Consider the following 21,955-nt stretch of genomic DNA (forward strand, 5'->3'; position numbering starts at 1 on the left):
TTGCATAGATGGCCCAAAACAATCTATGGGCATGTGGCCATGAGTATGCTATTTGTGTACGTCACCTCAAATGTTTACAATTAGCAGTCAGAATACTTCTCAAAGTGAGGCACTGGATCTCTGGCAGTGGGCAGAGACTTGCAAGGGGGAGCCAGTAAACATTTATTTTATTCATTCGTGGGAGCTGGGTGTCATTGGCTGGCCAGCAATTAATGCCCACCACTAGTTGTCCTTGAACTGAATGGCTTCCAAGGCCATTTCAGAGGGCAACTGAGAGTCACCCACATTGCTGCTGATTTGATTTTGATTTGATTTATTGTCACGTACATTAGTGTACAGTGAAAAGTATTGTTTCTTGCACACTATACAGACAAAGCATATCATTCATGGAAATGAAATGAGAGAGCACAGAACGTACTGTTACAGTCATTGCTAGGGTGTAGAGAAAGATCAACTTAATGTGAGGTAGGTCCATTCAAAAATCTGATGGCAACAGGGAAGAAGTTGTTCTTGAGTTAGTTGGTACGTGACCTCAGACTTTTGTATCTTTTTCCTGATAGAAGAGAGTATGTCTGAGGTGTGTGGTGTCCTTAATTATGCTGGTTGCTTTGCTGAGGCAGTGGGAAATATAGACAGAGTCAATGAATGGGTGGCTGGTTTGCATGGTTTGCATGATGGATGGGCTACGTTCATGACCTTTTGTAATTTCTCTGGACTTACATGTAGGCCAGGCCAGGTAAGAACATTAGTGAATCAGATGTGTTTTTCTGACAACCAACAATGGTTTTGCTGTCATCACTAGATTCTTAATTCCAGATATTTTTATTGAATTCAAATTCCACCATTTGCCGTGGTTCCCACAACTTTAGCTGAGTTTCTGGATTAATAGTTTAGCGATAATACCACGAGGCCATCACCTCCCCCACTGTGTGAAAGTGCTTACCAAGTAGGGAGGGTCGCATGGGTGGATGACTTGTGCGATGCAGCTGGATGCCTGGTGACGACTTGGCATTTCACCTTGTCACTGCATCGCCTCTCAGTGACACCTAAGACGTTGAGTGCTTTAATCGAAAGCCCCATGCAGACTGACATGGCAAACATCACCAGCCTCTGACATTACCACATTGCCACTCAAGTGAGATGCACAAACTAGCGACCAGCTATCCTGCAGCCTGTCTCCAGGTGCTCTGCAGGTCCATCGCTTTGAATTACATTGGATTTTTATGAGCGTTTTGTGCAAGTTGCATTCTGCAATCACGTCCACTTTGCCCTGACTCAGGAGAAACATTAGCTTTTAAACTGAGTGATTTATGAGTGTTTTGTCACACATCACATGAATAGAATAGAGTGAAAAGCAGGCACACAGAATATTTATAAGTTTTATTAAAAGCATTATCAAAACACTTTGCATGCAGCACTTTTATATTATGATCATTATATAGTGCCTAACTTGGATGGTGTGTCTGCAATTAATAATCTCTTTAAATAGAGGCTCTGCAACCAAAACGCTAGAAACCAATGGCCTGTCTAAATGTTTAACAAATTATAATAATTGACCTCACCACAAGTTACAGAGTCTTGCATTCAAGTCTTCTGCAATTATGTATAGTAATAATTTGAATGGGGTTCAACAATATAGGGTTCTTAAGCATGATGGCCTTGAATTTCCTGTGCATATGCCCGCTCAGGGTATAAATTAATTCTGCGGAATAATTCACCATGCGGGTGGCACGATGGCATAGTGGTTAGCACTGCTGCCTCCCAGAGCCAGGGACCCGGGTTTGATTCCCCACTTGGGTCAATGTCTGTGTGAAGTTTGCACATTCTCCTTGTGTTTGTGTGGGTTTCCTCCAGGTGTTCCAGTTTCCTCCCACAGTCCAAAGAAGTGCAAGTTAGGCTGATTGGCCATGCTAAATTGCCCCTTTAGTGTTGGCGGGTTAGCAGGGAAAATATATGGGGATAGGGGCTGGGCAGGATTGTGGTTGGTGCAGATTTTATGGGCTGCACTGTCAGGATTCTATGATTCTATGACTATTATGAGCATAAATAAGTTACACATGTAAGTGCAATACTCCTAAATCTCCAGCTGTCTACTGATCCTTCAACCCAAATGCATTGCTGTCCATAAAACCAGCCATATTCCAGCATTCAAATGCAAGTTTCTCACACCTGCAGATGGTCCCTTCAAATTCTGTCTTTCAGATGCATTGGCACCTGTGCTGGTATGATCCCAAATCACATGCCACCAGGAAACACCAAAGCCATTTTCAGCAGTGCATTCAATATTTACGCTCAATGTTTCAGAATGACATCTTAAAATGTATGTCTGTTTGGGTGGCACCGCTTCTGCTTAATGCTGAAGCAGAGAAGGACAGACAAGAGGAAGAGAACCAATATAGGAAACACCATGAGTGGTGAGACTAATGCCCAATATAGAGTGTAAATAGATCTTGAATGGCACTCCAAGATCTGTCTGAAGAGTACCCTGTACAATGGTTCTGTACAAAGGAGGCCCTAGACCACTGACATGACTTCTTTACATATGACAAAAAGTGTTGGCATGCGGGCAGTTTGTAGAATGAAGGCGACTGTGGCCTTCACTTTTATATATCTGGATCCCCCTAGGCATTCGCTGGGGGATCAGAGATCAGAGATTTTTGACCTACTGGCCCCCACCTCTCAACCAGCCTCTCCTCCACCGCAGCCCCACCTCCAAACACCCTCTCCCCCTCCACAACACCCCCGCCCCAAACTCCTCCCCCTACACTTTGTCCTCCCTAGGCATTGTCTGAATTCATATTCCGCAAAGGCAAAAAATAGGGAAAGAATAGAAACAAAGAATGCAGAAGGAGGTTACTCAGCCTACTGGGCCTGCACCAACAACAACCCACCCAGGTCCTATCCCCATAAATCCATGTATTTACCCTGCTAGTGCCCCTTACACTATGGGGCAATTGATCTTGTGGGATAACCCCCACATCTTTGAACTGCGGGGGAAACCTGAGCACCCAGAGGAAATCCACACAGACATGGGGAGAAGGTGCAAACTCCACACTGACAATCATCTGAGGTTGAATTGAACCCGGGTCCCTGGCACTGTGAGGCAGCAGTGCTAACCTTTGTGCCACAATGCTTGCTGTCGTGCACGGAACAATTGGAGGAACCATTGACCTGCATCATTCTGAAAGTTATAGATCAGCCTGTTTCCCTTCAGATACCTGACTGTGATGACCACAGCAGACAGATGTTGGGAAGGGTAAAGGATGGGGGGCATCTTCTGGGCAGGTCACTGAATTTCATGAGGCTGTGCCCTGAGCACTGCAGAGGTTAGCTCCTGTGGCATATTCTTGGGCTCTAGGAGTCTTCAGAGTGTAGGGCCAGGCTTCTCGGACATTTTCCTGGTCTCTGGAAGCTGGTGTGGTCCCAGATCACCATTGCAGACGTCAGAGCAGCTTTCTCGAAGGCCAACCCAGAGAAAGCAACTGGCCCAGATGGGCTACCCGGACGAGCACTCAGATCCTGAGTGGATCAGCTGGTGGAGGTATTCACAGACATCTTCAACCTCTCTTTACAACAATCTGAGGTCCCTATCTGCTTCAAGAAAATGAGCATCATACTAGTACCTAAGAAAAACCAAGCAGCATGCTTTAATGACTATCATCTGTTAAGAAAACCCACCAATGCCACTACTTTGTCAGAAGACTAAGGAAATTTGGTATGTCAGCTACGACTCTCACCAACTACTGACCATAGAAAGCATTCTTTCTGGTTGTATCACAGCTTGGTATGGCTCCTGCTCTGTCCAAGACAGCAAGGAACTACAAAAAGTTGTGAACGTAGCCCAATCCACCACGCAAACTGGCCTCCTATCCATTGACTCTGTCTTCACTTCCCACTATATCGGCAAAGCAGCCAGCATAATTAAGGAGTCCACTCGCCCCGGACATTCTTTTTTCCACCTTCTTCCATCCGGAAAAAGATACAAAAGTCTGAGGTCACGTACCAATCGACTCAAGAACAGCTTCTTCCCTGCTGCTGCCAGACTTTTGAATGGATCTATCTTGCATTCAGCTGATCTTCCTCTACAGACTAGCCAATATCGTGACGCAACATTCTGCACTCTCTCGTTTTCTTCTCTATGACCAGTATGCTTTGTCTGTATAGCGCGCAAGAAACAATACTTTTCACTGTATGCTAATACATGTGACAACAATAAATCAAATCAAAATCAAGTCAAAAAGGTGGAACCCAGTGCATCTACCATCACCATCTGCACTCACCATCTGACTACATGAGGTCTGGCAGGTGGGCGAGCTCTAAATATTAAGATGGCATGGGCAGAATGGGCATATTTCGGGTGTAGCTTCCAGACTGGGTCACTGCTGGAGATTGCTTGGATATCTGGTATAACTTCTGAATTGCCCTGGGAAATCTAAGAGCAATCCACTCCCCACAGGAAAATCCAATATCTGTCTGCAGTGTGTGGCATGATGGCACAGTAGTTAGCACTGCTGGATCACAGCACCAGGGACCCAGATTTGATTCTCAGGTTGGGTCAATGTCTGTGCAGAGTCTGCATGTTCTCCCTACGTCTGCATGGGTTTCCTCTGGTTCCTCCCCACCCCCGCCACAGTCTGAAAGACATGCTGGTTAGGTGCATTGGCCACGCTGAATATCCTCCCCAGTGTTCCAGACAGGCTCCAGGGTGTGAGGATTTTCACAGTAACTTCATTGCAGTATTAATCATAGAATCAATAGTGTAGAAGGAGGCCATTTGACCCATTGAGCCTGCACCCACAACAATCCTACCCAGGTCCCATCCCCGTAACCCCACATATTTGCCCTCCTAATCCCCCTGACACTAAGGGTCAATTTATCATGGCCAATCAACCTAACTTGCACATCTTTGGACTGTGGGAGGAAACCGGAGTACCCCGAAGAAACCCACACCCAGTCTGATGTAAGCCTACTTGTGACACTAATAAATAAGCTTAGAAAAAGTGTATGTGTGTGTGTCCTGCTCCTTCCCCCTAAGGAAGTTCAGTCCTGCAGTGTGCTGATGCTGGAGGGGGAGGAGGAGAGAGGGCGGGGTACCTTGAGGCTGACTGGCAGGAGGAAATAGAGCCCGATGCTTCGATCGGTCTTCATCCAGTTGGAATAAACCTGTGTGAACATCCCTTCCCGAACAGGATCGCCTTTAACAACTCAACCTCCCGTCAAAAAAAAGGCAGCAGCAACAGCTACCGTACAGATGACAAGTGCCAGGAAACCGAATGCATTCACGCTGATTGTTTTGCCATTATTCATACACGGTAAGGAAACAATTTAATTACTCACAACTACAACACAATAGGTTGCAACAAGACAAAAAAAAAGACCGTGATATAAAATGTTGACATTATTTTGTAGATTACATACAGTGGGATGTGTTGCAATTTCACTAGTAAGTGGCTGTTTTGTGTGGTGTGTGTTTCTGTGCAGGTTATTTTGCCTCCAGGGCAGAATATCGGCTGTTCCAGAGAATATTCCGCCGGTATAACCAGTCCATCAGACCGGTGGAGAATGTGTCTGACCCGGTCACCGTCCACTTCGAGATCTCCATCTCCCAGCTGGTCAAAGTGGTAAGGACAAGACCGCGGGTGGGAGTGATAGTAGAACTTAATTGCAAGTGTATATGTGTGCGTGTATTTCTTTTTTTGGGGGGAGGGCAGGGGTGGCCGTGCTGTGGTTGTAAAGTTTAATTCGTTTTAATTTTCAATCACCTCCTGGCAGGATGAAGTCAACCAGATAATGGAGACAAATCTTTGGCTGCGACATGTAAGTTGTGTCAGTTGCACTGTACATTAGCAATGCGCCTCCCCCAGGTATAATATGCTTCCTCACGCCGCTTGCTGTATCGCCAGGGCCCCCCGTGTATGTCCCCCTGATCTCATTTCCCAGCAGCTAAGGCAAATCTCGGGCTATCTCACTTACTTCCGTTCCCTGGGGCGTTTGGATTCCACCTGGGCCTTAATTTCATCGCAGTTAGCAGCAGCACTCTGAGATTTGCACTGCAGAAAACCCTACTCCCCTTCCACCCTTTTGGAGGACTTGTACGAGTTTAAGTAGTGTGTGTGGTTCATTGCGCTTTTACAGTTCAATGTAGGACACTGCACTCTGTTTCAGAGCTGCAACAGATGACTAATATGATGAAGAGTTTTTTTTAAAAAAAACTCTATAGGCATAGAGTAGAGCAGCGGAGCTAATTTTGTTGCTCTTTCAAAGAGCTAGCACAGACTCGATGGACTGAATAGCCTCTTTCAGCGCCACCCCAGCATAAATATAGGATTGGACCCAAATAACAACAGTGCTTTCTGTGCTGGCAATTATGTTGCATGTGCTGGAAATCTGAAATAAAGGCAGAAAATGTAATAAATAAATGATTTATTACTGTCACAAGTGGGCTTATATTAACATTGTAATGAAGTTACTGTGAAAATCCCCAAGTTGCCACATTCCAGAGCCTGTTTGGGTACTTTGAGGGAGAATTTAGCATGGCCATTCCACCTAATCAGCGTGTCTTTTGGATTGTGGGAGGCATTAACTGGTGGGGACCCACAGGGATCGGTGCTGAGACCCCAGTTATTCATAATATATATTAATGATTTGGATGAGGGAACAAAATGTAACATCTCAAAGTTTGGAGATGATACCAATTTGGTTGGGAAGGTGAACTGAGACAAGGATGCAGAAATCCTTCACCATGATCTGCACAGGTTGGGTGAGTGGGCAGATCAATGGCAGATGCAGTATAATTTGGAATAATGTGAGGTTATTCACTTTGGAAGCAAAAACAAGAAGGCAGATTACTATCTGAATGGCTGTAAATTGGGAGAGAGGAATGTGCAGCGGGACCTGGGTGTCCTTATGCACCAATCACTGAAGGTTAGCATGCAGGTGCAGCAGGTGGTAAAGAAGGCAAATGGCATGTTGGCCTTCATTGTGAGAGGCCTTAGTGAGGCCACACCTAGAGTATTGTGTGCAGTTGTGGTCTCCTTTTCTGAGGAAGGATGTTTTTGCTCTCTAGGGAGTGCAGCGAAGGTTTAGCAGGCTGATTCCAGGGATGGCAGGACTAATGTATGAGGAGAGATTGACTAGGTTAGGATTGTTTTCACTGGAGTTCAGACAAATGAGGGGGAATCTCACAGAGATTTATAAAATACAAACAGGATAGGATAGATGCAGGAAGGATATTCCTGATGGTGGGGGTGTCTAGAACCAGGGGTCACAGTCTGAGGATGCAGGGTAGACCATTTAAGACAGGGATGAGGAGATATTTCTTCACCCAAAGAGTGGTGAGCCTGTGGAATTCATTACCACAGGAAGTAGTTGATGCCAAAACATTGAATGTATTCAAGAGGTGGCTAGATATAGCACTTGGGGTGAACAGGAAAAGGGTCATGGAGAGAAAACAGGATTAGGCTATTCAGTTGGATGAGCAACCATATCGTGATTATTGGTGGAGCAGACTCAAAGGGCCGAATGGCCTTCTCCTGCTCCTATCTTCTATGTTTCTATGAAACCAGAGCACCCGGAGGAAACCCATGCTGACGCAGGGAGAACGTGCAGACTCTGTACAGACAGTGACCCACGCCAGAATTGAATCTGAGTCCCTGACACTGTAAGGAATTGGTGCTAACGACTGTTCTACCGTGTTGGAAATACTTAAGGCTGGCAGTACCTGAGGAGCTAGAAACTGAGTTACTAATGTTTTGGGTTGATGGCAATTTTGATGAAAAGTCTCGATGAATGAGTATGGCATTTTTTTAAACCTAGTATTAAAACATGCCAATGCATTCATAGCTGGTCACAGCTAATACATACTTTCTTGATAAGACAGCATTGCATATATTTACAATGAATGCAACATTTCCAATTCTGCACTGGGTATTTCTAACAGATTTGGAATGATTACAAACTGCGGTGGAACCCAGTTGACTATGATGGGATCGAATCCATCAGAGTTCCTTCTGCCGAGATATGGAAACCAGACATTGTGCTGTACAACAAGTGAGTCTCATGTGACCATTAGACTGAGAGCAAATGCTTTAACCTGTTCGGTGTATTTAATCATGGTTTCTCCAGATATTTCTGAGGTACACTGACCACTTTTGGACCCTTCTACTTTGCAGTGCGGTGGGAGAATTCCAAGTTGGGGACAAAACCAAAGCACTTCTCAAATATGATGGAACCATTACCTGGATGCCTCCTGCTATTTTTAAAAGCTCCTGTCCAATGGACATCACCTATTTTCCTTTCGATTATCAGAACTGTTCGATGAAATTTGGATCCTGGACCTATGATAAAGCCAAAATTGACCTTGCAATCATAGGATCCAAAGTAAATCTGAAAGACTATTGGGAGAGCGGCGAATGGGAAATCATTGATGCTCCAGGATATAGACATGACATTAAGTATAATTGTTGTGAAGCTATTTATGTAGACATTACATACTCCTTCTACATTCGAAGATTGCCTTTGTTTTACACAATCAACTTGATCATTCCATGCCTGTTGATCTCCTTCCTGACCGTGCTAGTATTTTATCTGCCCTCTGACTGTGGAGAGAAGGTCACTTTGTGCATATCTGTCCTCTTGTCTTTGACAGTATTTCTGTTGGTTATCACTGAAACCATCCCATCCACCTCTCTGGTGATTCCTCTGATTGGCGAGTACCTCTTATTTACAATGATCTTTGTCACTCTGTCTATTGTTATTACAGTTTTTGTGCTAAATGTCCACTATCGGACTCCAACTACTCATGTCATGCCAGATTGGGTGCGGAGGGTCTTCCTGCACTTCTTACCCAGAGTAATGTTGATGAGAAGGCCTCTAGACGAAAAGCATGCTGAAAATTCCAGGAGCAGACGAAGGAAAGCCAACTGGCCCCAAGCAAACAGCGCCAACTATCTGGAGCATGATGACCTCAAGATTTGCAACGAACAGCCTAAGTGCCCCTGCCAGTATTGTAAGGAGCCCATCCATGCTGCTTCCTGTAACCTTTGCAGACGCACCAGTCCTCAGCCACTTGAAACTCTGTTGGGTATCTCACTCCTTTCCCCTGAAATCCGACAGGCTATAGAGAATGTCAAGTACATTGCAGAAAACACGAGGAGCCAGAATGCTGCCAAAGAGGTAGGTGGAGATCTTCTGCCTAATGGACAAGCAGTAAGGTTGTGCGTTGCACATTCAACATCCCTACCGCTTTCTATGATGCAAGTGACAGTACATTGGATTTGTAGCATTGAAAAAAGGCATTTGAGTCAACTGGGCCACTTTGATTCTCCTTAAATACATCCACATTTTTCATCTCAACTACTCCCTGTGTCGTGAGTTCCACCTTCTAACCAGTCATATTTATGACCCCAAAGTATTGCTTTACCCCCACAAGTGCAAGCATTTTCTCTGTCAAACCTTTTCATACCATTAATGATCTCAAAGAGACCACAAATAAGTTTTCTCTTTCCGAGAGAAAAAAGCCCTTTGGCAAAACTTTCCCATCCAGCCAGCCATGGGAATCGTAGCAGGCGGGACACAGACCATGCAAAGGTCCATTGACCTCAGGAGGACTTTTCCGGTCTTGGAGTGAACGTGGCTGGAAAATCTGTCCTGACTTTCAATCCTTCTTGATAGGTATAACCTCTTAATTCTGGTATCCGCCTGGAAATCTTATTTGCACCTTTTCTATCCCTGTGTATCCAGCTAGAAAGGCAATTATGCACACACATATACACACACTGACATGCATATATATGCACAGATACACATATACATATCCATACACATAGACGCACACACATACACATATACTCACTCATATGCACATATATACATATACACACAAACACATATGCACAAACAAACACATATACATATATATGCATAGACACATACATATGTACACACATATGTACACATACATTCACATACACATTCACATATATACATGTACACACATGCATATACATGCATACACACAAACACATTCAAAGGGAATCACCAAGGACTCCATTCATTTAAGACAAAAATCAGCCTGTGGCAAAAAAAATACACTTCCATCTGAAACAAAAATGCATCAGTGTGTCAGAGGAATACTACCACTTGGTGAGTAATTTTAGCATTGTTAATGGATAATAGAAATACAGTTTTGTAGGTAATCCTTGGCAATCTGCCCTTAGGCCCAAAACTCAGCTCAAATCGATGTAGATACCTATCATTCACTGCTGTTTCACTTCTGTGATTTATATCTTCATCAGAACCCAGGAATTTAAGCTGTATTAATTGTCCCCAAACATCCACAATCCCCTCCCCATATTTACTTCTTAATGTGTTTACATTTTTAATTTTGCGTTTATTTTACATTTTTATTATTTTACATGTTACATTTATGTATTTATATTCTCGTCAAACATGACAAAACCAGGCCTTTTTTTTCGCTAAGTCCTGCTGTTAATGTCCTTTTCCATGGAATGTATTGATTGTTCTCTAATCCAAGTACTGAGAAGCCCAATACTTGCAGGGTTAATGTGGCTGAGCTGGCTCTTTTTGTGGCAATTTATATGAGGTCTTCTTATTCATTGGTTGTTACCAAGAAAAACAACATAATAGTAAAATAAACACATTTGCTCATCAATTTGTATGAAAATGATTCTTACTATATTTCAATGTATGTATTGTATTACATATTTCTTGTAACTTTTAAGGAAAGAGTTTGCATTTATGTAGAGCCGTATATGACCTCAGTACGTTCCAAAGCCAACCAATTACTTTTGAAGTGTTATCACTGTTATAAAGTTGAGAAAATGGTAGCAATGTGCACAGCAAGGTCTCACCAATTGCAATCAGATAAATGATCAGGTAAGCAATGTTGGTTGAAGGATAAATACTAACCAGAACACTGGGGAGACTCAACTGCTCTTCTTCAAGTAGTAGCCTTGAGCTTGTTAATGTCCGCTTGAGAGTGTACTCAGAAACCCCGTATGGGATTTTATGACCTCGATCGGGCAAGGCTTGTAAAATCCCACTGAATCCAATGGAGAATTCCGGTCTCCAGAATTTTTAAAAATTCATTCATGCTTAGGCTAACACTTACTTTCCATCCCTAATTGCCCCTAAGGAGGAGATAGTGAGCTGCCAGCTTGAAACGGTGCAGTCCCAGTGGTGTCAGTACAGTGTTGTTAAGGAGGGAATTCCAGGATCTTGACCCAGTGACAGTGAAGGAATGGTGATGTATTTCCAAGTCAGGACGTTGAGTGCTTTGGAGGGGAACCTCCAGGTGGTGAAGTTTGCATATGTCTGCTGCCCTTGTCCTTACCAATGGTAATGACCGTAGATTTGGAAAGTGGGGCTTACAGACCCCCAGATAGAGTTACAGTGCTTTGGAAAATGCAGTACTGCAATGTTGTGCCAGCTTTAATTATGGCTCAGGACTCTGAACCCACAACCTCTGATTCATTTGAGAATGTGCCAGCTGATCCAAGGTTGACATCTTTTAGCTCAAGGCAATATAAGAGATCTTCATAAACTAGGGGATAGTGCACATTTTTTGTTCAGACAATGGGAACAGGGTCCTTGGAGTTAACATAGAAATGGAAAGGTGGGCATTTCTTGTTTTCCTTCTTCTGTTTTTTATTGTATTGATTTATCCAATTCTCCATGTTTAACGGGAATCGATTGTTAATACAAAAGGACTGTTGGTCTGAATAGAGACTCGAACTGGTTTATTTGGTTCACTTGATAGAGTAGCCAGTTAAACACAGCCCGAGACTGTAATGCCAGTCTGTTTGAAGTTGACTTTGAACAGTGCTACATGGGGTTAAGTCTGACCAAACCAATGGGTTTGCAAAATTATTCAGTTGAGTTTCTTTATGTCAAGGCTGTATAATGAAATCAGTACAGAGCAACTTGAGAGCAGCGACTTTACAGACCGCAGCTGGAAAAAATGCTTCAGCACGGAGGGACTTATGGTGGGCCTCTTACTCTGATCCATTGACAAATTAAATCCCATTTTTGAAAAGTTCACCACACGATGCCTCTAAAGTTAGCATTGGTGCTGTGCTACACGTTTTATTTAAGTGCAAATCATTTCCTGCCACTCAACTTGGCTTGGTTCTTTTTGCAACTAACCATGGAGGCAAAACTGAATGTTAAATCTTTAAAAACCTGTATGTTTGTAATGAACTGCTATGTTTCCTTTTAGTTTGTGAAGACAAAAGGGTGGGTCTTTCGTCTCATGATTGCACTGCTTCTTTACTAGCGTAACGAGCTAGAGATCAGTCAGAAGAAATCTGAATGTGAATTTAAGAGCACATGCTCAGAATTTACTTTATCTTCTGACGAGAAAATGATGTTGTTTACTTTCGCCTCTCTCACCACCCTTAACACCGGTGCCAACACCGAACTACACCTGAAGTATAACACAGCAGAGGTCCCTTCCTCAGAATACAATTTCCACTTTTGTCAGACAAATTTAAGTTTTATGTTGTTTTATTATTGTCACAAGTAGGATGACCTGAACACTGCAATTAAGTTGCTGTGAAAATTCCCTACTAGGAAGCCAATTCTGGGCTAACTGGATCAAGGGATATGGTGGGAAAGGCAAGATCAGCGTATTAAATTTGATAATCAGCCATGGTCAAAATGAATAGTGAAGCAGGCTCAAAGGACTGAATGGCCTATCCTGCTTCCATTTTCTATATTTCAATAAGGCAAGACAGACTCCAGAGACTTTAGTTTGGGGCAAAAGTGGATCTGTGGATTTAAGTTGCAGATCAACAGTGATCTCATTAAATGCTTGACTCGAAATCAAATGGCTTACTCCAGATCCTAGGTTCCAATGTATTGGATGAATTAACCAAATGATCAATGTTTGGTGGTGGTGATTGAGAGGTAAGTGGTGTCTGATACTCCCAGTTGATTTCTGAGGGAGAGCAGCACTGTAAGATGCTAAACTGATGCCCCATCTGTCCTCTTAGGTGGTAGATTTTATGCGAGATTTGAGGCAGTCCTTCCAGTATTTTAGCTCATGTTTCTCACTCAATCACCACTAAAAACAATATGATATGGTCATTCATCTCATTGCTTTTTGTTCCATTTTGCTACATTTCTCAACATTACAACCATGGCTACACTTTCAAAATAATTACTGATGCTGATTTGTTTGCTATTTACTAACTTGTTTGCTTAATTCTATTTATTTGCATTAAAGTTACATCATAATCATGGAAAGTGGCACAGGATAAGTCTTTGGATATAGACCTTCAGGCAAATCAAGTTACTTTCAACAAAAACACACAGAAGTGATCCCTACATATTTCACAGCTTTTTGTTTTTCCATATCGCCTGCCCCATGTGTTTTATTCCAATTCTAAAACTCAAAGGCTAAGTTTGGGGATTTGGTTGGAAGTGGGATGGTAGTGACCATCTATGGTTCAAATGAGTAGGGAGGTAATGCTGTACCCTCTTTGTATTTTGCAGGTGGAAGATGATTGGAAGTATGTGGCTATGGTAATTGACAGAATATTCCTGTGGGTATTTGTGTTGGTTTGTGTCCTTGGAACTGTGGGACTGTTTTTACAACCACTGATGGCTGCAGAGTAAATGCAGTGACCTGTCTGAAATTTGTGAAAATCATTCATCTTAAGATTTGGTATATACCTGTGTCATCTGACACAGCGGAACATACAGATGGCCAAACATAAAACAAGAGCATTAAAAAAGTTACTCCATTGAGATCTATGTTCTTGATACCATGCACAATATTGTCAGCAAAATACTGTTTCTGTGTCTTTTTATGTATAATACCATAAATCATTGTTTATTGTGCTGTATCATAATACCAATAAGTAGGTCATATCCTCTCTTCCTGTATTGTGAGTGATGCAATCATAACTTCATTAAAAATGTAGCCTGTGGATGTTGAAAATGATATCAGCAATTAAATCATATTGTGAATTTTACTCTTGCATTTGTTTGACAGTAACAACTTTTAAGGCCTTTCTTTTTATTGTAGCTGTATATTTTTTTAAATTAGTGTCAGAAGTAGGCTTACATTGACACCACAATGAAATTACTGTGAAAATCCTCCACTCGCCACACTCCAGCACCCGTTCGGGTACACTGAGGGAGAATTTAGCATGGGCAAAGCACCTAACCAGCATGTCTTTCTGACTGTGGGAGAAACCAGAGTACTTGGAGGAAATCCACACACTTAGGGAGAATGTGCAGACTCCACACAGACATTGGCCCAAACCTAGGAATTGAACCCAGGTCCCTCATGTTGTGAGGTAGCAATACTAACCACTGTGCCATCGTGCCACCCCAATTTACATTTAATTATATTAGTGGATAAACTATATTCAATGTCTTTCTCCAAATTAATCAGAGCATCAGATAATTTTAGAAGCATTTTGTGAAAGAGTGGAGAAGAACGTGAAAGATGTTTGACATACAGCATCTGAAGAATATGCGACCATTGAAGATCCTTGATATTTCAATGGGGTGAAAATGTTGGTTCCAACTGTTTCAGTGTTTTCCTATTGTCTACACTGAATGTATTATATCTGAAACGCAAATGTTGCCTTAATTGTTTTCAAAAATTATTCTGCAAGGTTTTTTCCCCCTTTCTCTTCAATAATCATTAAGGTATGATTCTGTCAGTACTCTAGCTCTCTTATATATTGCTCGTTTGATCATTTTTCATGCATGCACCTAGACACCTAGAGATTTTGCAGGGCTGTTAGATTCCGCAAGGTTTCACAGGCAAGTGTGTCTTTACCTGACACGTGCACTTTCAAGCTTGAGTTGTTGAACAGTGATCAGGTTAGGGGAAAACGGAGTGTTTTCCGTGGCGGGGAAGCCACTGGCAAATGTAATCTTCCACAACAGCCAGCTGAAATCCGTCAACTGCAACTCTTGGACTTACCGGAACCTCACTGGGCAGCGAATTATAGAATCCCTATAGTGTAGAAGAGGCCATTCAGCCCATTGAGTCTGCACTGGCAACAATTTCACCCAGGCCCCATCCCCACAACCCCACACATTTACCCCACTAATCCCTCTAACCTACACACCCAGGGATACTAAGGGCCTGGTTTTACCATTTTGATTGAATCGAGGAGTGTTTCAGATCTGACGTTTAGACCCGTTCTCAGGTGCTTCCATACGCACTGCCTGAGAAGAAGCAGCAATTCTGAATCACACTGCACAAGCCTGTGGGTGGGGCTTAATGTGGCCGAAACCCTGCAGCTCCAATCGACACCTCCAACTGCGTATGCACTGCAAACAAAAATAGAAAAACGCTCACCTGCCACATGGCTCTCGGGCCCGATAATGTCTCCCCCTGGCCCCTATAGATATTGCCCCACTCACACAACATAACTGTCTGTGGAGTTTGCATGTTCTCCTTGTGTCTGTGTGGGTTTCCTCCCACAGTGCAAACGTGCAGGTTGGGCTGATTGGCTATGCTAAGAAATTGCCCCTTAGTGTCCAGGGATGTGTTGGTTAGAGGGATTAGTGGGTATAATATGTAGGGATATGGGGGTAGGGTTTGGATGGGATTGTGTTCAGTGCAGTCTCAATGGGCCGAAGGGCCTCTTTCTGCACTGTAGGGTTCTATGATGATGAAAAAAAAATATCTATGATGATGAAAATATCAGAAACCCCTTTATCCTCCCACCCCCTGCTCCCTGACCTCAGCCCCTGCCTCCTTCCTGCCCATCGATTGCATGCAGAGTAGCAGCAGATCCCCCTTTCTCCCCACCAATTGCACGCAGATTGGCAGTGGACCCCTCTTTCCCCGCATGAGAGAGCGATCTGACCTGCTTCCCTCCTCCCCACCATAGAGCCATTGGACCCATCTTGCTCCCCCCCCCCACACACCAGAGAGCCATCTGACCTGCCTCCCACCCCCCCTCAGAAAGCCACCTGACCTAACTCCATCTCCCTCCACACCAGGGAGCAATCTGACCCGATGCCCTCACCCCCCCAGATCTGAGTCAGGGAGCCGCCGGAAGCTCTGAACTTAACTCCTCAGAAGCTGGAGCACCCTAATTGGACCTTTGCAGACCATGCGTGACCATGAAGGGCGAACGCGGTAGTATAAGAGGAAATGCTGGTAAGTTTGGGCATGCAGCCCATGAAGTCAATTTAAATGCATGCGCGTTTTGGGTGCGGTGGCAACGGTGGCCATTGGCAAAGGGGGAGCAGGCGCAGAGCAGTCATGGATCACACACTACTTACCTCATGCCCAACTTTATCAAGTTTTCGCACCTGAAAATGGGTGCAACTTAATGTTAAAATCAGGCCTTTAGGGTCACTTTAGCATGGCCAGTGTATCTAATCCTCACATCTTTGGAATATTGGAGGAAACCAGAGCACATGGAAGAAACCCACATAGGCCCGGGTAGAATGTGCAAACTCCACACAGAGTGACGCAAGACAGGATTTGTACCCAGGTCCCTGGTACAGTGAGGCAGCAGTGCTAACCACTGTGCTACTGTGCTACCCAGTGCTTTCGGCTGCTCAATCTGCTGGAGAGTGACTTTATGCATAGAAGCTCAAAACAATAGCTTGTGAGTTCCTGTACACGTTTACTCAAATATTACAAAAACGGGAAGACAGCCTTTCAAATATAGCACTTTCCGCAACCTCAAGATGTCCCGAAATGATTTACAGCCAATGAAGCATATTTAAAGTGGTGAGTGCTGTAACATTGTAATACACATGGATAGACATGAATCTTAAACTTTGTACAATTGACAAAAGCAGTTCATAAAGCTGAATTAAAAATGACAAAAGCAACGCATTTAGATTCATTCCGCTTATGGACTATTACAGGTGTTGTACAGAAAGGAAATTGCTTCTGAAGGATGTACATATCATGAAAGCAATACAGTTGAGAATGCTCACGATTCCTTCAGGAATCTGTATCAAGGTGTGTGCACACACAAGGATACACAATTGTGTTGGTTGGGAAAAAAAACGCCAGCTGAAATTGGACTGAAGATGCATGGAAGCTCGAGCAATAGTTAGAAGATGTGATTTGACCAGATATAGGGTGGAACTTTCCCTTTGCAGAGTGTAACAGCGGATGAGAAAAGCCTAGTCGAAGCCATCAGCACCAACAGTGGTTTTCTCTGCGCTATTGTTAGGAGTGGAATGCAAACAAAACTGCAATGGGAGGGTCCCACAATATCATTCGGCAGTGCCAGGGGCAGTGCCTGGCATGACCACCTCTATAAGGTGAATACCATGGGAAACTAGTAATCCATGCCAGTGTGCCCTTGTGCCAGCATGAGTGGATTAACTAACTGGAGGTGGGTGGGAGCAGGGGCGGGGGTGGTGATAGTTAGGTGTAGACACAGTGGGAAGTCTCACAACACCGGGTTAAAGTCCAACAAGTTTGTTTGGAATCAGGAGCTTTCAGAGAACTTCTCCTGCATTAGATGACTCACCTGTTGGACGTTAACTTGGTGTTGTGAAACTTCTTACTATGCCTACCCAAGTCCAATGCCAGCATTTCCCACATCAGGTGTAGAGGCCTGATAATGCAATTCAAATTCGTTCCAAGGATGCTCCCAACGTTGACCATTGAAATTTTCAAAAATTCTTTCATGAGATGTGGCCACCATTGGCTGGGTGAGCACTTGTTCAGAATTCTACCCTGAGTGAACAAACCTCCCACTTACCTGAAGAAAGAGTAGCGCTCCGAAAGCTAGTGGCTTGTGCTACCAAATAAGCCTGTTGGACATTAACCTGGAGTTGTGGGACTTTTTACACTGCAGAGGTCCCAGTCATGAATCTTGTTAAAAACCCTGGGGGCAGGGCTTATTCACGACAGAGACTGACAGTTCCGGAATTCTGCGCATGTGCAGTGATACCAATCCATCAGACTCCCCACTCCCTGGCTAGCCTGATTGCTGGCCAGCCCAGGACCAACACAGTGTTGCCCTTCCAACCCCCCCACGGTTTGATCGTGGCCTTAACAGCAATTCCCGTGCTAGCCCTAACCCATCCCTTCCCAGAGTGCCCCAATGTCCAGTCCCCTGCACCCAGCAGTGATGATTGCCCCACCCCCCTCACTCTGGCAGACCCCCTCTGTTGATTCCCCTATGTGATCAGGCCCCCCCCCCCCCCACCACCCTCCGGAGGCAGACCACCCCTGGCAGACCATTCCTCAGTCCATCTCAATCATTGCCCTCCCTCCATCCCAGATCGACCCTGTCTGCAGAGTGGCAGTGGGACCCCCCACCGATTGACCCAGGTCCCACCCACAACAGGCGCTGTCCCTTTGGCACTGCCTGATGCCCAGTGTGCAATGCCAAGGTGCCAACGAGCATGGGCACTTTTCTCATTGGACAGTGCCCGGAGGCGGGCATTGCCAGGGTGCTCATGCCCAGGAGGCACCCCCCCCACCCACCCACCGCCCAACCCCCTAGGGGGTCTATTGCCCCCTCTTCATTCTGGCGGTGTCTCCCACTAGCTCCCCGAAGGTGGGGGGCTAGTCTGAACCCCGCTGGAATGAAGTATTCCTGGTGGGCTGGGAGATTCAATCAGGAGTTGAAAGTTCCCAATAATTAGATTTAATATACATTTAAATCGTATTTTAAAACAATTTAAATTACTCACCTGCCTTCCTACCGGTTTCCACTGTGGTCTGACTGGTGACTGTTCACTGGCTCTGGGAAACGCACATGCATTCTCGGCGCATGTGCAAATTCCGGAACAAGGCCAGAGACACGCATCTCCCACCGCCACCCAGCAGAAAAGTTGTGGGGCACGATGGGAGAATCGTGGCCAGTGTGTGTTTTCTTGCATACTTAATGAGTTATTGGCCAATGGCTTCAGTAACTTTAACCTAAATCTTGCACCTAACCTGATAATAGAATCATAGAATCCCTACAGTGCAGAAGGAGGCCATTTGGCCCATCTAACCTGCACCGACAACAATGCTATTCAGACCCCATCCTCGTAACCCCAAGAATGTACCCTGCTAGTTCCCCCTGACACTAAGGGGTGATTTAGCATGGCCAATCAACCTAACCGGTACATCTTTAGATTGTGGGAGGAAACTGGAGCCCTTGGAGAAAACACAGGCAGACATGGGGAGAATGTGCACAGACAGTGACCCGAGGCTGGAATTGATCCTGGTTGCTGGTGCTGTGAGGCAGCAGTGCTAACCACTGTGCCACCGCGCCGCTCCAAATAGATTGTCTTCAGAAAGAGTTGTGTGTTTTAAGGGTGCATATGAAAATTGCTTTAGATTGTCATGGTGCTGTTGTGCACAGGATCTACCTAGATCACTTAGGCTTAATTACACACCACACCAAAAGCCAGAGTGATGTAGGAGCTAATAACAGTTAACAGTTGCACCAGAACACAAAACAATGTGAGAGATTAGTGAAGCCACATTCAAAACGAAGATAATGGGAAATTAATGCTACAATGTATACCATAATAAAATCTAAACGGGGCCATTGAGAGATGCTCATGTGTGAACTGACTATATGCATTATGAATATTTCAATCTGTCATCCATTATGTATTGTGCCTTTAAATGGCTAAATGGGCATTAAGCTGAGCAACATAAGATTGTTTTGCAATGCAAAGCTTGCTGCTATGTGCTGTCCAGGAACATCCGCCAGTAGGGTCTGATTGTCTTGGAGAAGAATACAGTCAACATATTTTCTCAATTGAAAAGTGTGGATTATTTAATCTCAGACAGATCAGTTCCAGATGAGCACTGAAAGAACATTGATACTCAAGCTGGTAACCTGATTCTGATTGCAAGCCACTCTATCCATATTTCTTGTGGTGATGCACTGGAATTCAGAGGAAATTCAGGCAAAATACTTGAGACATTCCTTGGCACAGATTTTATGATGGGGTTGGAGGAACAAATGGTGGAGGGGTTTTATGACGAACTGTGGTTGTTCGCTGTCACCACTCTTCTGAACCTAACCGCAATGCCAGGATGCAATGTCATAAATGAAGCCCAGTTCATCACACAAACCAGCCTCCCATCCATTGACTGTGTCTACAATTCTCGCTGCCTCAGAAAAGCAGACAGCATAATCAAGCACCTCACACTCCCCAGACACTGACTTTTCCACCTTCTTCCATTGGGGAATAAATACAAAAGTCTGAGGTTATATACCAACCGACTCAAGAACAGCTTCTTCCCTGTTGGCATCAGACTTTTGAATGGACCTAACCTGCATTAAGTCGATCTTTCTCTCCACCTTAGCTATGACTGTACTACTACATTCTGCACTCTCTCCTTTCCTTCTCTGTGAAAAAATGCTTTGTCTGCATAGCGCGCAAGAAGCAATACTTTTCACTGTAAACTAAGATATGTGACAATAATAAATCAAATCAAAATCACACATTCAGGCAAAAACCTTAAACTTGCAGTTTTTCACCTGGGTGCTCCGACACAGCCTAACTGTGAATCCATTTCCCCTGTGAAAATCTGTATATTTCATGTTTCTACTCTCAAGGTACTGTGCTAGGATGATGTCAATCATATTGAGAGAATGCTTAGGTTTGCTCAAATAAATTCCAGACTACTGATGTTTCCAAATAATCGATTTCTGGATGGAGAGGTGACAGCATGGTGATATTTACATGGATAAGTTGAAATAGTAAATACTTGAAAATTTAATTTGCCTTACAGTACACATAGTTTTAACCATGAGTGGGATTTTCCGGCCATTCATGCCAATGGGATTCTCCCGTCCTGTCGCAGTGAACAGAGATTTAACTGACCGCCATATTTTCCACTCTCTTCAGCAGCGACAGCAGGGAATAAATGGCCGGAGAATTCCAGCCAGTGCCTTCCATGAAACCCATGCAAAATTAGTGGGAAAAGTTGGCTGAGGTGTCGCATAGAGCTGTGTAGGGGAGTTACTGTAATGAGTGACTCCATTATTTCAGAGCACACTGTAACAGGAGTGCATCAGCAAATGTGCACTTTGCTGAAAGTCCTGCATTTGTATAGCAACTTTCACAACCTCAGCATTTTCCAAAACACTTTCCAGCCATTGAAGCACTTTTGAGGTGTAGTCACTGCTGTAATGCAGGAAGTGTAGCAGCCAATTTGCACAAAGCCAGGTCCAACAAACAGCAATGTGATCATTTCATTGATAGATCCTTCCTGTCATCAGTGAGAGCACATCACAGTGAGAATAGCCCAGCAGAGAGTTTGCAGTTTTTCACCTGGGTGCTCTGACACAGGCCTAACTGTGAATCCATTTTCCCTGCGAAAAATGTCTATTTCATGTTTCTACTCTCAAGGTACTGTGCTAGAATGATGTCAATCGCATTGAGAGAATGCTTGGGTTTGCTGAAATAAATTCCAGACAACTGGTATTTCAAAAACAATAGATTGGCATTAGCTCCATGGAGAAGGCACTTGTTGGTCTTTCTCAGTATCACAGCATAGATTCATAGAAGCCCTACAGTGCAGAAGGAGACCACTGAGGGTGCACCCACGACAATGTCACCCAGGTCCTATCCTCATAGCATGTATTTACACTATTAATCCTTTGACACTAAGGGTCAATTTAGCATGACCAATCAACCTAATCTACACATCTTTGGACTGTGGAAGGAAACCGGAGCACCTGGAGGAAACCCACACAGACATGGGGAGAACATGCAAACTCTATACAGGCAGTGACCCGAGGCCAGAATTGAGCCTGGATCCCTGACGCTGTGAGGCAGCAGTGCTAACCACTGCGCTAGCCATCTCTACTCATTTATCAGTCATTCCTCCAGTATCCTCATCAGTGTCCCAAACCCAGCTGGGCTAGATTGTCCCAGCCCTTACCAAGATGCTGCCTTTCTGCAGCCAGATCAAGGGGCAGATTTACTTGAAGCCACCAGCAGAATCATTTAAAGAGTCCTCACCAGAACC

The 21,955-nt window shown here is 44.2% G+C and overlaps 1 protein-coding gene across 1 annotated transcript; it reads left to right on the forward strand.

The window, feature by feature from the left end:
* Positions 1 to 5,238: 5,238 nt before the first annotated feature.
* Positions 5,239 to 13,937, forward strand: LOC145343393 (neuronal acetylcholine receptor subunit alpha-3-like). The gene is made up of 6 exons (XM_080189613.1): positions 5,239 to 5,312; positions 5,482 to 5,621; positions 5,773 to 5,817; positions 7,940 to 8,049; positions 8,172 to 9,174; positions 13,516 to 13,937. The coding sequence occupies exons 1-6, from the start codon at positions 5,252 to 5,254 to the stop codon at positions 13,636 to 13,638; spliced, it is 1,482 nt and encodes a 493-aa protein (XP_080045739.1). The 5' UTR covers positions 5,239 to 5,251; the 3' UTR covers positions 13,639 to 13,937.
* The last annotated feature ends 8,018 nt before the right edge of the window (positions 13,938 to 21,955 follow it).

Source organism: Carcharhinus amblyrhynchos, chromosome 5, assembly GCF_965287045.1.
Source record: "Carcharhinus amblyrhynchos chromosome 5, sCarAmb.v2.hapA, whole genome shotgun sequence".
NCBI classification, from domain to species: Eukaryota; Metazoa; Chordata; class Chondrichthyes; order Carcharhiniformes; family Carcharhinidae; genus Carcharhinus; species Carcharhinus amblyrhynchos.